This window comes from Pholcus phalangioides, unplaced genomic scaffold (assembly GCF_987345545.1).
Source record: "Pholcus phalangioides strain wild (caught in Gottingen) unplaced genomic scaffold, Ppha-v1.0 ptg000039l_1, whole genome shotgun sequence".
Taxonomy (NCBI): domain Eukaryota; kingdom Metazoa; phylum Arthropoda; class Arachnida; order Araneae; family Pholcidae; genus Pholcus; species Pholcus phalangioides.
This window is the reverse complement of record NW_028301625.1, coordinates 27,126,544-27,142,519: the sequence shown is the minus strand read 5'-3', so window position 1 is coordinate 27,142,519 and position 15,976 is coordinate 27,126,544. Positions and strand designations below refer to the sequence as shown.

Below are 15,976 nucleotides of genomic sequence, written 5' to 3'. Positions count from 1 at the left end.
TGCATTTAAAAAAGAATTAGTAGGATGTTGAAAGCAAAAATTCTAATGATACGACGACCTGATTATTGTCGAATGCTCATGTGAAATAACCTGATATTTTAGTCTGTTTGATCAGCAATTATCTGTACAAGGACCTGTTTACACAAGCTATTGGGAAACACATAGTGGGAAAACACAGCAGAAGGGGAGTTTTAAGATTAGAGTGCCTGGAGAAAACAAGACAAAAAAGAATGTCTGGAGTCTAGACCAGGGGTCTTCAACTTTTCTCTAGTCACGAGCACAGTCTGTACTCAAGCAACAAAAGAGCACCTTTAAAGCAAGTTTGACACGCATGGTTGAAATCATAATTTTAATCCTTGAATGCATTTTGCACAAGGAATTGAGACGTTAATTAACCACCATGAGCACAAAATCTGACATGGCAAAAAAAGGGGGGAAATTCAAGTATTCCTCGTAGTGAGAAAAAGGGAAAGAAAGGTTATCTTTTCCCCTCTATGAAGAGCACTATGGATGTGTCAGAGAGCACTGTTGTGATCGCAAGCAATTGGTTGAAGATGCCTGGTCTAGCAACATTATATATAGAAGCTGTTGTTGGGTCTAGACAGTTGACAAGTCTTTAAAAAAGGGACAAGGTGGTGGTCAGAAAACATACAATTAGATTTTGCTTCTATTTTCAAATAATGAAGCCTTTTGCATGCAGGACAGACAATATCCAAGAAGTACTGTTGGTAATACCCAAAAGAAGGTTGTTCAAAGAGCTAAACTAATGCTAACCTGTAGGAGTAGATGGGGGGAGTACAAATGATGTATAAAATTCTGATAACACATCACAATAAGCATTCGGGAAAAGAAAACAGAACAAAACTGGTTTCACAGACACACATTGAAGAAAAGTTTGAAAAAAGATTGCTGTTTCCTCTAAAGTGTTAAAACAAGGAGCCTTAAAAAAAAAATTCAGATTTACACCAAAACTTAGAATCACATTTTGTATATGTGCCATAGATCCGTGTTTCTCTCTCAACCTATATCTGAAACAATGTGATGGACCACTTTTGTCCTGTATTACAGAACATTCCTGTAATTTTCGTTGTTTCGATTTTTTATACATTTCATAATATAAATAATAATTATGACAAAAATTATAAATATTCATCTCACATATTGGTCAGGTTCAACAGTTTTTTCAAACTCAATTTTTTTGGGATTTCAATTACGATTGGTAATCATGCGTTCTTCTTACAATCTTTTTTATTACAATTGGCAATGTTGTTATTGTAATGATTATTATTTAAGATCCTGGCACCACCTGGCAGTTGAGTGGCTAGGGAGCTAACCTCTCACTGTGCAGGTCTAGGTTCGAATCCCAGTTCGGCATGGATGTTTACTAACACTAACGAATTCCCTGGACGATCATGCTGATCCCTTGGGAATACGTGATCATCACGTAGCTTGGAAAATAATATAATAAATAGTTTACCATATTTTTCTCAATGAAATATGGTCATCAGATCATTTGAATATTTTTTTATGAAATACATTTTTTTTTCTGTGATTTGCAGCAGCCCTATTTCCATGCCCTTCAGCAATAATTAGCAAATTTCATTTAAAACAATAAATATGATTTTTAGCAAAATTTAGGATTGCAATGTCCTGCATTCTCCTTGGTGATGTATGGTGACCTAGGTAAGAAGATATAATTTTATTTGAACCCATATGGATATTACTAATATCAATTACAGTGGGTGAATAATTTTGTCAAGTCTGCCTGCAGACCACCCATGCCTACAACTATAGGTTGAGAAATGCTGTAGTAGAGGATATCGTATTGAGAGAAGTTTAAGATTAAAGTACGAGCAATTCCAAAGTAGATAAGCAAAATTATTGTTATATAGGGAATTATCGTTGTATTGGATGTCATTGTACCAAGGTTTCATAGTAATTAATAGTAAGAGTTGGGAACAAAAAAAAAAGCAATTCTTTCGAAGTTTTTAATGCAGAAAACAAGTTTTATAGAATATGGCCTTTGAAATTTACAAATAAACTATAAAAAAGTTTTTAAATTAAAAAAAAAACACATATGGCTCAATTGGGTTCCATATAACTATGTTCACAATTTTTTTTTAGTTAGTGTGCGATATCCTCATACAAGGAAAACACAAATTCAAAAAATATAATACAAAATTGATTATTTCATGACAGTACAGATAAAATAAATATAGGAATGTATCACCCCCTTCAACATTTTTTTACAAATGAAATTTGTGCGTCAGAGGAAAATCTTTCAGTAATATAAAACTGCAAAATTTTGCTCAAATATTTTGAAATGTATATATTAAATATTACACATTTATTTATCTTTATTATTATTCAGAAATTTTAGATGAAACAAACTTACCCAACTCTTGAGCTGCATCTTCATGAGAAGAGCAAGCAATCTTCAGAGTCTTTGCATTCTACATATAAAACAAACTTTTTACAATCAATATTATTGTTCATATAATACAGGCTGAAACTCAAGTCTATTTCATCTTAAATAACTTGTGAATCATTGGTTTTAGAAACATACTTTCAAATAAAAAGTATTCAAATAACAAGTTCATTTCAGATATTTTACTAGTGGCTATATATGTAGACACAAAATGTAATTTTTATATGATCCCTCCATCTTTCAATATTCAATTAGAAAGTTTTCGCCCAGTCTGTTCTGAGCCAAAAAAACCATTCATCTTTCTAAGAGCAATATTTGCTGAGATATTTAAGTTCAAAAACTGTTGAAGTGAGGGAAAGAAAAGCATATAAAGCATAAAACAAGTTTGTCCTTTGATATATGCTGTTCCATCATTTGCAGCAATTTTTGAATTCAAATATCTCAGCTGATAGTGCACTCAGAAACATGGAAATTTTTTTTGTTTTGGAGCAGAAGAGGCAGGAGCAACACTTTTGTAATTGAAGTTAGAGGACCAAGGCATCATATTGTTAGTGGCAGCAAAAAATACTTCTACTGCACTTGCATTCAGCTGCACTTCACCACTTGCTGGTTAACTTCATCCGGGGAGTTAGGATGTCAGTCTTGGAATACCTCTCCAGTCCTCTATATACCTGAACCACTAAGAACCTGCTAAGATGAAAGAATGGACAAGTTGACTTCGAACATTCTACTGAACTGACTGTCGGTTCTTGGAGATATGGACTGATAACTTGGTAATATCAATTTTGCCAAAATTTGTAGTTTCTAAATATTAATGTTCAATAGTCTGAAACTCAAGATGACTGATTTTGAGTTCTATTTTGACTCTTGTGTTAGATTATTTGTGATGCTCATTGAGATCCCAGTTGTGCAATACGTGGCTCAGCACACATGGGGACAAAGAAAAAAAAAAGGTGATGAGAACCAGGATAACAACAAAAAAGAGAGAAGACAGAATCACGAATGAAGGAGAGGTAGGTCGCTCCAAGGGAGGCTGCAGCGAAAGTAACTAATCCTTATAGCGGGAATCCCAAGATATCTCATCAAACATGATCTGCTTTATTTTGATCACCCCAAACTATCTCAATGTTCTTAACATGCTTTTATTTCCAATGTGGCAGTTATAATGCAGATCAAGAAAATTAAAAAATTACTTAAAGGGTTAAGAATAGTAAGGTAGTGAATATTTAGTAGTTTAAGAAAAAAAAGTTCAGAATAGAAATTGAAGTAATCAAGTCATTAAGTAAAAGTGATTGGGGTTGAATGTAGAGCCGGTATTTTGAGAATGTGTTGGATATGGAAATATAAAAACACCAGCTGTGAGGTCATTAGGAATAGTAATAGCTGAAATTGAAATCCACGATGTTCTCTGAAAATAAAATCATTTCAGTAGTCGATGATAATACCAAAAATTATGACTTAGTAATAGGAAAGTCGTTTATAAAAGTTGCTTGCACAAAAATTAGAAAAGAGTTCTATTATTATCATGCAGATGACAATTTGGTTCAATGGTCATTTGCAGATGATTATCTACTCCAGAGATTGTTTGATGGTATACAGAAAACAAAACCAACTTGCAGGAAGAACAGTGTGAACTGAATCAGAATATTCAGCAAAATATAGATCAGTTCAGAAGAAATAGCAATAAGAAAACATCGTTTGTAAAGAATTTACCTTGCAATGTAAGCGACAGAGGTTAGGGCATTTTCGAGTTACATCTATGAGGCCAAAAAATCCTCCCAAGCAATTAATTAACGAAGCAAGCTGTGCTATATGTTTATAGAGTTTGAAAGTGAAAAAAAAGCTGACGAGTCCTCCTACCATCTATCTGGATAGAAGATTCGTTAGCACTGAATAGCCTCGGATTATTGTAGAGCGAAGAGCAAATGAATAATCAGTTGCCAGCAGTTTTACCAAAGAACATTACATGATTATGAATAATCACACTAACATATCCTGGACCACTGTGGAATAGGCCTGTCTTGCCTCTATATCATCTTTTGTACATATTTATATAATTGCATTTGTATACATTTATAATATAAATTGTTATGAAAAAAATGTTTATTTTACCTCATTAGATCATTGTTTTGTACTGTTTCATCCACCATAGCCTGAGAGGAGCGCGCGATCCTGATGAAATCACTGTTTCAATTATTGTTGCAGAATAATTTTTGAGGTTCAAGTTTTTAGTTTTTGCAAATGGCTACGTAAATTAGGTCTGAATATTTTTTCATAGGCTGTTGTTTAAATACCTTTTTTGAGGCAGTTGGTCCCCAGAGTATGGCTGTGCCACTAGTATTTTTTATAGGTATAAATATATCCTGCTGGCAATGGTCTCTGCTTGTTTTGGCTAGTTCCAGTTGTTCCAAATTATGTGGTTCACCACCTACTTTTTGGGGAAGTTTCTCATTTGCCTGATTGATGCAACCATCTGTAATGCTGTATGACTATTACTTTTTTAATCTCACTTGTGCAGTGGCAGAATACTAGCTGAGCCTGATCTTCACCTTCATTATCACTATTGTCCGCCTTTGCTGCTGTTTTTCATTCTGATCCTCTAATGATGCTGCTGGTGACTTCTTGAGGATCTGACGCTCTCCCAGTCACGTTGCCATACTGTGACATCCACACACAGAGGTCGACCTGCTCCACTGACGTCACATGTGTGCGTGCATGCTTTCTGCCAATCAGCACCTGTAACAGTCTTCATGGGACAGTCCAAGTATGCTGATGTTGCAACATCTGGACTAGATGTGGTATGACTGTTAAAATAATTTTGTTTCTTTGTTAAAATTATTAAAGGCAACAATTCAACAATTCTGTTGAATTTAAATTAATAAACCAATTGTTATTCATGGACACTCTGCTTTATTTGTCTCTCTCTCACTTTGTATCACTACGCGAACTCTCCAGAAGGAATTCTGGGTTTTGTAACAGCAGATGTTACATCTCACCCGGTTCCCAGGATGTTCTAAACTTGGTCCGAGATAATATCCATAAGAGGATAAACCATGGTAAATGTGAATATCCTTTTTCATCATTATGAATACATGAAATCAACTCATAAACTGAATGCAACCAATATATGTACAAAGGTTTTTAACAGCTGGCTGATGCAAAGATGAATTTAGGAAGAAAGCAAATTCAACTGCCCTTGCAGGGAATGCAACCCACGTCCTCTCACTCGCCCCACACACACACACACACACACACAGGTGAGCGTCTAAGAATACTAGACTACAAAGGCAATAAATCTTAATCTTTCCTTAGTGCTCATGTGCACTGAACAGGACAGTGAATAAACAGTCAGACCTAACTCGGTCAAAGCTCACAATTGCTGACAGTGCCACCAGATGGCGACCTATCCAAGGATGATGCCACTCTACACTTTCCATACGAAGGTTTTTAACAGTGGGCTTTAACCTTGACCTCTTTACATTCATGGGCGAAATATTACGTCCAAACTTCAGTGGAATAAATTCAAACAAGTTCTCTGTGTTTTCTTTCCTCTCTGTTCACCATCATGAAGCTTTATAATAACCCTATTATCCATGGAAGTTGCATTTTCTTTCCCTCATTTCTTTCTATATATACTCCTGTTAATAATTTTTGTCCCACACATATAATGCATCTTTCTATTATATACACGTGAGAGGGAAAAAGACACGTAGAGTGAGGGTGAAAAGAGAACTCTAAAAAAAAAACAATCTTATCTACCTGTTATTTATTGTACCTCTTCTTTTTATATATTTTTATATTTTCCCCTACTTCCTTTTTCTGATGTGCAGTTAGGTTAGGACAAGGTTACCAAATTTATTGCAAATTTGTTAGAGATAATCCAAATATTTTGCCAAATGCTTTGTACATGATGTTGTTAAATTGAGTCAGAAGAATCTTGACCATTCAAGAGCGCAGTATAATTTTTTGTTATGTAAAATCCTTTTGTGTGAGAAATTGAATGCTAAATTCTCATTTAGTATTCAATTTCTGATGTACTAGTGTTTGTGTATCCTAATATTCTCATGTTTTTTAATTTTTTCTTGTGTATTATGTATTATGTCAATCAGGAAAAAGAAAAATTTCTTTTTCCTGATTGATCTGTCAATCAGGAGATTGAAATGTTAGAATGGCAGAATGTTTGGGGCAACACAAAAACGACCAAGTTGCCACCAGACAGGTTTGCTGATGGAGTACCAGAAGAGAGAGAAAAGAAGAGTGGATGATAATTAGAAAAATAATAAAAACAGAGAAGACAGACAGAATCATGGATCGTTGGTCAGTCCAAGGGAGGCAGTGGGGAAAATAATTAAGAATAGTACAAAAGTGAATATTTAGTAGTTTAAGAAAATAAAGTAGAATAAAAATTGAAGTATATAAATCAAGCTATCAATAAAGTTCAACCTGTACTGTATTTTCAGTGAAATCATTTAGTGTGAACTTGTGTGTGGTGTGATGGTGACAATATAACAGTATGAAAAATTAAATTGAATGTCTTGGTACACATACAGCAAATTTGTAAAATAAATTATATATCTGAAATGAATTTGTTATGTGAATACTTTTTTCAATTGAAAGTTTGTTCCTCTGGAACTAATGGTTCATGAAATATCTGAGGTGAAAAAGGCTCAAGTTTTCACCTTATATATATATTTTATGGTAAATGTGATAAATAGGTAATTATGAATAATTGTCATTTACCATGCACAATCACCTATTGTCTTGATAAGTTTGATAACTTTCAATGCATTTATCATTTTTACCAGCAATTATGTATACAACTTATCAGTTTTGACTGTACGTGATGCATAGACTACACACATTTTTTTAATAAAAATTACACCGAATTAAAATAAGTGAAGAAGATATAAAAATTGAAAATGTTGGCTTTCTTCAAGTGTATAAACATATACAAAAAAAATCAACATTGTTGATCAAATTGGTCATCCTAGACTGAATTTCATGAATAATATCTAAAAAATTTATAAAAAATCATTGATGATTTATCATACTTACCAATACAAGCTGGGGATTATACATAATCACTAGTAAATGTAATAAATTTGCAATATTTATCGAACTTATCGAAGTGGTCTGTGGTTATGCATAATTACAGATTTATTGCACATTTACCGTAACATATATATAGTGGTACATTGACATATTAGTACAGTACCTGCTGCTAATAAAATCATTGGTTAATAAAATCAGCTGCTTTATAAAATCAAATTGTTAAAGCAAAATCAAATCAATACCAATCACATTATGAAATTTACATTTAATAAAATCAAGCTGTTGCTTAAATTAAAATAAAAAAATATTGAAAAGAACTTTATCTGCTAAGAAACTCAAAAGAAAATACAAATTTGTGAATTATTTGGTCTAATTTTTTGGCATCTGAAAATTTTGCAAATGGTTTCAAATTTAAAAAAAAAACTAGGGGAGTCATGAACTTAGAAAAATAGGAGCCTCCTCTAAGCTCATGAATGATTAGAAAATAGACACAAGAAACTGAGAACTCGAAAATAGGAATTTCTACTTCTCAATCGAATATGCTCTTAGTCTAAAATAATCTAATTCTTAGAAAAAATGTAAGACGACATAATTTGATTGAGAATTTTTTGTATAGAAACCACAACCACTGCATGTGTCAATTTAATTAATTGGTAATAAACTATTTATTAACAAAATTGTCAATTCATATGTACAGAGTACATATTTTTATTACATTATAATTTTGTTGAAAAATATGTAGTTTCGATTTAAGTTTTTGATTCACTGGTAAAAAAAAATCAGCTGCTTAATATAATCAAAATCTTTTGGATAAAAGTGATTTTAATAAGAGGCAGGTACTGCATCTCTCATTGGGAAAAGTCAAATTATTCAGAAAAAAATTTCTTCCAACCAAATGAGCTTTTGCCTCAAAAATCACTAAATTATCAATGATATGCATCTAACAAGTATGAAATGTTAATTGATTCATTCATTCAATGTAAGAAAAACGTTATTGCTTGAAATAAGTTTGAGCTAACAGCATTGCCAGAATGTATTATGCATTGTATTTATCTTATAAGTAAATCATTGTGCATACAACAAACATGATGTACTTTAAAATATTATTTTTATACAAGTACTCTATACAAGGCAATCAGTATGTTATTTGAGTCAGTTTGATCTGAAACATGAGATTTTATACAATCAGTACATGAGATTTTGTACAGTAAGCTTACTGTACCAACAGGATATTATTCCAGGTCTTCATAGAGATACATGAATGCGCAGATAAGAAAGAACAGCTTGTGTGACCTAAACCGGAAGGTATATGCAAAGACATGGGTACACAAACTTGACCTAGTCAGTAATTTTATCTAGCCCACATAGTTATCAAATATATTTGATAATTTTATGTAATCACATATTGAAATTGAATGTCCAGCTGAACAGAAAACGAACTGTGTCTGATGACTGTATGCATTATATAAAGACCACATCAGGCAAAATGCTCAATGAGGTGGCTGAAAGAAAATGTCCATGAAAAATAAATTTGTCAAAATTTCTAAAATATAACCCAAAAAACAGTAAATACTAATATTTAAAAGAAAATATAATACACTGCCCATAAAAAATTATGGTTGTCTTATCTAATTATACATAGTTTCTTGATTCATCCTAACACAAATATCACATTTCTTTTTAACATTTCTATTGTGGTATAATTCATGACATTGGGAATAAGCTACTCCACCTATTCACAACCCTATTAGAGAAACATTTCTTGCGACACTACTACCTGGAGTTGTTCCTTAACCAACTGATATTGGTGTCCCATTGTGAAATCAGTCGATTGACGATGATTACTAACTCATGGTACCTTCTATCCAGCCCCTCGAAAATTTTAAACAATTTAATCGTATCCCCCCCCCTCCACCATTCGCGTTCTTCCAATGTGAACATATAAAAAAAAAACAAGTCTCTTTCATAGCTCAAACCCTCTGTACCAACAAGAACATGCATAGCTCTTCCAGGGCTCGGCATAAACCACAGTCTCAAAACTAGTGAAAACTGTGACTGGAGTATTTTAAAAAGTGACCAAATAGTGACCGAAATATTTAAAAAAATGATCAAATGAACACCGAAATTTTGATTATCAGCAATAGTATAAACCGTTTCTTCTAAGCTTTGGATTTCAATGGATCTTCCATTTGGATTTTTTGTACACAAGAAAGACAAAAATTAAATCAAACTGTTATTGTGTTATTTCAACCAGAAAAATTTCAAAATAACCGATTCTTTTGCAATAAAATTGGTAAACTATTTTTTAACATTTATAGCAAGATGTCGGGGCATGTGGTGGACCCCATCCTGTAGTAAAGTAAAATTTGGTGACCTTTGCTTGTCAGACCAAATGAGCTTTATTGGACTCTATATTTAAAGCATTTATATCTAATGCAGTGCTCAGAAAAGTATCATTCTTACAAAAAATGACACATGCACATCTAGGCACATAACATTAGGATCCATAACATGCCTTATAGAATGAAACAAAAGGAAAATTTCTTCAATTTCTTCAGCACCACAGTCATTTTATGCCTACAAAAACCAGGATCTACTGTTTATGGCTGATTCTGGGCTTATTACATCAGTAAGAGGTTAGTTCTCAAACCATTTGGTGTGAAGACTCAGTTGAGGTAGTTATGTCTTTGTGTAGTCACCATGGCATTACTTTTGTTTCGCAAGCAGAAGCAATACCTCCAGTCAACAAGATTTTGACAAGGAGTGAGCCTGTTTTGAAATCATAAAACCTCTGTGCATATTCTTTAGAACATCAGGCAGTATTATGTGCTCAGGAGATGCCATATACATTCCAAATCAGAAGTGAGAAACTAATGATGGATGCATCCCCCCCCCCCCCCACAATCTTGTGGGTGTGGTTCCTCATGGATTCTTGTTTGTTACAGCATTTTAGCTACTCAGAAAGAAATTGTTATAAAATGTGAGAAAAAAACTGAGGAAATCGGATGTTTAGCAATTTAATACTCTTTATGTGGCAACATATGCAATTTAACATTCACAATTTGGCGAAAACTATTGCAAAATGACATTTTGTCAAGATTTTGCACAATTGCCAATTGCAACCCTGGTTGACTGTTGAGAAAACTAACAGAAAAAGACCAATCTTCAGCAGACCATCACTGTATGGTTGTGGGTATCTATCAAGCTTCAACGATGGGAAGACCAATGGGGGGCATGATTTTCTGAGTTCAAATTGATTCTGTGAGAATAGGTTTATCACTGGTGTTTCGTGACACCTTTTGACAATAAAAACATATAAAATCCAATAAAACACAAAAAAACATGCAAATGAAATCACACATGAATAAAGAGAAACTCTCTGGTGTAGTGATGACACAAGCAAAAATTACTTGGTTAAGGTTCTGCTACAGGGCTTCTGCCAATTGCCACACCAACGAATGGAGCGAATTATGAACATATCTGACATCGATGGGGGGGGGGGGGTTGGATAATGCTTACGTCATCAACCACCCTTCATGAAAATATGAGAGTTAGGATTCAGAGGGGCAGAGCTGATGACGAAATTTTGCTGACAAGGGGGAAAGGGGGTGTCAGAAATTACTAAAATTTTGCTTACGTAATACTTAACAGCCCCTTATATGGGTCATTCCCAAAAAAAGTGTACAAACTGTTTTCCTGACTGAAATTTTTTTTACAAAATTTCAGAGCACTTTGGTGGTAATTTTAATTTTTTTCTAGTTCATTTAATTCCTTGTCATGCAGTGCTTCTTAATTTGTTTCAGATAAAATCTGATTTTTTTAAAAATCATTGTTTATAGCAAACGTCAAAATTTGGCTGTCCCAGCTTCAGGAAAATGTTAAACAAAGAAACTTGGTGCAAATCTGGAATTTTTTTTTTTCAGAAAACTTGGAATCAAATTTTATATATGTGCCATAGATTAATAAAACTGACAATAAAATTTTGAGAAAATTTTTTTTATGAAAAACTATTTTTTTGTTTGTGTCTTGAAATTTGACTGGAAACGAACACATCATTTTGCATATGGAATGCAATACTGCCACAGTCATTCTGACCACATTTGCTTTATTCGTTGATGACTTTCTTAATAAGAATGGGTATGTCTTGAACTCTGAAAAAGATATTGTAAACAGATAAAAGGAATACGCAGAAAATCCCTATAAGAAATTAGATGGAAAGATAATAAATAGCAATATGGAACTAAATCAAGAACCACTAATTACAAAGGACGAAGTCAGGTAAGCAACAAATCAACTAAAGAATTGCAAAGATATAGGTATTGATGATATTCCAGCAGAGCTTCTGAAAAGGGCAGATGAAAGTATAATCGATGTACCAACAAATCTGAGAGAGAATAGAGTGGCCTGAAGACCGGAAAAACATATATTCACACTCATACACAAAAAAGGTGATCTTAGAGAATGCTCCAATTACAGAACAATCTCCCTAATATCACATGCCAGCAAGATTCAACAAAAAATTATTTAGAAAAGACTCGAAACCATTGTGCGTCTTGATGGGTTACTGAACGGGGATGGAACCAGGGCCGCAAATCACAAAAAGAGGTTCCAAATTACTGAAAGGCTTTTCATTTATTCTAAAACTTTTTCAATTCTGGATTTTAATTTTGGAATAATTTCTTCCATCAATTCTCACATTATTTTGCGATTATGGATTTATATATGTAAATTAATTTCAAATTTTGAAACTATTATTTCTTTAAAATATTTATATTCTATTTTAAAAAAGCTATCATTTCCTTCTAAAAAAAAACCCCATAGGTTAAGAGAGAGCCCCTATTTAAAATACTTTATATTTTTATGCACCATTAGTGTCAAATAATGATAATAATCTAAGATATCCATAAATCTGATAATTCTGTCAGTAGATAAAGGAACCAAATACCAAAGTTTGAAAATTATTACAATAACCTAATAAACATAAAATTACCATACTTGAAACTAATTTATCATTTCTTTAAAAAAAATTTATTGAAAAAAGAAAAAAAACAGCCAGACTCTGAAAAAAATATTGCAAGTGATATTATCAGTTCTGAAGTTGTTTTGTCATTGAAAAAATTATTTATACAATAAAAATATCTTTTTTAAGAGCGATAATAAAAAAAGGCGATGCCAGAAATTAGGGATTCGCCCGGTTTTTTGCTATAGGGCTGGTTTACCCTCAGATGTACAATCTTGAGTTCATGATTGAACACTGAAATGACCAGTTCCATCACGCACTTCAAACAGCAATTTTTTTCTTTCGCCGTAACATGCACATTCTTGAAGGCAGTTCTGAAGTTGTTTACAGTTACAGCGTGCACAGAAGTGTTCGCGTAAATGGTCCTAAAGAGTTCTCAAAAGCATTACATGTTGCATGATTCAACACCATGGTAACAGTTTACTTTTAGGAGAAAACAGCAGAAGAAAGAGCAATTGTGACTGGACTAAAAATGTTACTGCAAGGGACACCATCAAAGCACAAGTCCTCGGCTGTGTTGGGCAAACAGAGGAAGTCACAAATGGTCAGCTTTGACAACAATGAAAAGATCAGAAAAAGTGTTCGTAAATTCATGACATGAGGAAAAGTACCTGTACAATGTAAGGGGTGAAAAATGATGTTCCCATGAGGCTGAACGAGGCACACTCACATGATCTTCAAATGCTTTGTTATCAACTGTATTTATGAGAATTGACAATGCACTCCCATTGGATGGCAGCTATAGTCAGAGACGTTGGAGCTAGGGGAAGGATATTGCTGCCCACTGCCAAATTTAATTTTATTTGAGGATTTGGTCTATAAAAATGTGACAATTGTAAGTGATACCAATTTTTTTAATTGCTGCCCCTCCTAGTTTTGCTGGCTACAGTAATGCAAGTTGGTGTCTGTTTTAATTTTTCTGTGGGACACCAGTGATCTAGCTTTTTCTCAATGAATCATCAGTGTTCAGAAATTTATTTTTAATATAGGGTTTGAAAAGTTAAGCAGTCATTTGGGTACTTTTAGCATCAGAGCATAGAGTCATCGTATCTATAGGTGTCATACTCGGATGACTGATTAAAGATTCCACCAATACTGAAACATAAGCACAAATGCTTACTTGAAGTGTTCCACATATAACTGCACAAGGAAAATGATATATTTTATCACAAGATTGCATGCTACACTTGACTGAAGCTCCGTATCTATCACAACTGGAGCATTTCTGAAAATATAAGAAAATAAAAATTGGGTATGGTTCTGAACACATCATCAACTTTATCATCAGAGACATATGAAGTAGAAAATCCAGAATCCCCAAGAGATATAGGAGTCTAAATTCAAGCTGAGTATATTGATTTCATGAATCAACTTACTCATAGTAGTTTGAAGTCTATTTTTTTAATTTATCATTACCAATTATCCTCAAATGGATCTTTAATAATAGATAATAACAGAATTTTTAATAAAACCAAAAGCTTTCTTATGCTTATTTTCTGATTCGAATGTATACAAGAATGTTATGCATTATCACTTTCATCCAAGTGTTCCAGCTTTCTGAATTCAAATTTAAAAAAATAAGAGAAAAAAAATCAAACATTCGCAATTCACTTTGGTTCACAGATTTATTTAATCACCTACAAATCATTCATAATTCACAAATTCTCAAAATGTCTGTAATCACTGGATTACACTGATATCCTGTGTCATGAATCAAGTTGCATGTCATATAGATGCTTAAATAAAGTCTGAAAGCTTATAGTAAAGTCCAAGAATGCAAACCTGCTTTTTTGTCAAAAGAGCTTCAAAAACCTCAATTAAAAAACCATCAGAAAAAGAAAACTTTTAGGATTACTTAGATTCTGTTGCATACACATTTAATCAGAGACTTTATTTCACACTAAAACCTGTCGAAACATTTATCCTTCGTATACAGCAGGTTGTTGTTTTTTTCCATTATTTGATTCCCATTACAAATGTTTCCACTGAATAAAATTAGATGAGATTCATTCATCAGTAAATCAAATACCTCTAACACTGAAACAAAATTTTTTTAATAGAAGCCAGTGCAGTAGTTATTTATAAGAATTAAGTCATAAAAAATAAGATTCACATTTTCTCATCAAACAATGAAATTCAATTCTTTCAGTTCTCGACTCCAGATTCTACAATAAATTTTAGAACAAACAAGTGCCTCATATGAATCCAGTGGTGTTAAACAATTAAAAAAATTCGTGTTTTTTTTTCAAATAGCGCAAGATATACTAAACCAAAACTGAAAGCGTGAGGTAACATCTACCTATCCACATATTCATAAGTAGGTTCACCATTCAATATTACACATAGACAGGTTATTTGAATACTTATTCTAAATGAAATTATGTCTCTAGGATCATGTCTCTATCAGGGATTCTGGCTCAATGACTCAGAAGAAAACAGTGAATATATAGCAGTATATACATACAGGGTGAAAACTTGAGTTTGCTTCAGCTTGAATTACTTGTAAACCATTAATTATATATAAAAACCATACTTTCAATTACATAAAGTATTCAAACAACTTGTTCATTTCAGATCAGGGTTTAAGCTAGGGTTGCATTTTTCGTAAAATGCAAAAGAAAATCTTAGAATGTAAAAGTAGTAGCCACTTTCACAAAAATGCGTACAGGAGATACAAAACGAGTAGACAAATAACCATCAATCATTAGCATTTTGCTAAAACTTTTCCCCCATTTTTTTCTTTTTATCTAGCTTAAACCCTGTTTCAGATACATCATTTATTTTACTTGAGACCGTAAGAACAGTGTACGAAGAGTAAAATAAGCTTTTTCGTTATTATATGCTGTTCTTTTATTTTCAGAGATTTTTGAACTCCAGTATCTTGGCTGATATTGCACTTATAATAAAAAAATTTAAGAAATGAAATTTTTCAGATGGATTCAGCAGAAAAAGGAAAAAATGTTTTTAATTGGAAGTTAGAGGATAGCAGGACCATATAAAAACTAAATTACTGCTCTCAGCATATATACAGCCCCAAGTGCAATAAATGACATATCTAAAATAGACAAGTTATTTGAGTACTTTTTGAAACTGAAAGTATGGTCGAACCCTGTAATAGAGCACCCCATTGTAGCGCCAACCCCACTTACCGCAACAAATTTTCATTAAACAAATCTTCCAGAGGGATTAGGGATTATAATGTAAAAAACCAATGATAGCTGTTTAGTGATATGCTACTACATCAATTACGAATGAGAACTTAACAAAAACTTTAATAAACATCCAGCAGAGACATACATGACAATAACAATTCAGCTGAAATTTGAATGTTACACTGTTGCCATTCCACGATTTGTTATAATACTAACGGCCGTATTCATCAATACAGTTTAAACTACAATTGCAGGTGAAAGGATTGAAGATTGAAACGGATTGGTTAAATTGAGGATTTTAACCAATCCGTGGCAGATTGCCTT

General features: G+C 33.0%; 1 protein-coding gene across 3 annotated transcripts in view; it reads right to left on the bottom strand.

Annotated features, from left to right (window-relative positions):
• LOC149065784 (histone-lysine N-methyltransferase 2C-like) overlaps positions 1 to 15,976 on the bottom strand; it is a 385,748-nt gene that overhangs the window by 310,084 nt on the left and 59,688 nt on the right. For all 3 annotated transcript variants that reach the window (XM_089253606.1, XM_089253607.1, XM_089253608.1), the window contains 2 exons: positions 13,621 to 13,725; positions 2,396 to 2,453 (listed from right to left, as the gene is read on the bottom strand). In XM_089253606.1, the coding sequence (XP_089109732.1) occupies positions 2,396 to 2,453; positions 13,621 to 13,725 (163 nt within the window). The remainder of the gene's footprint in view (positions 1 to 2,395; positions 2,454 to 13,620; positions 13,726 to 15,976) is intronic.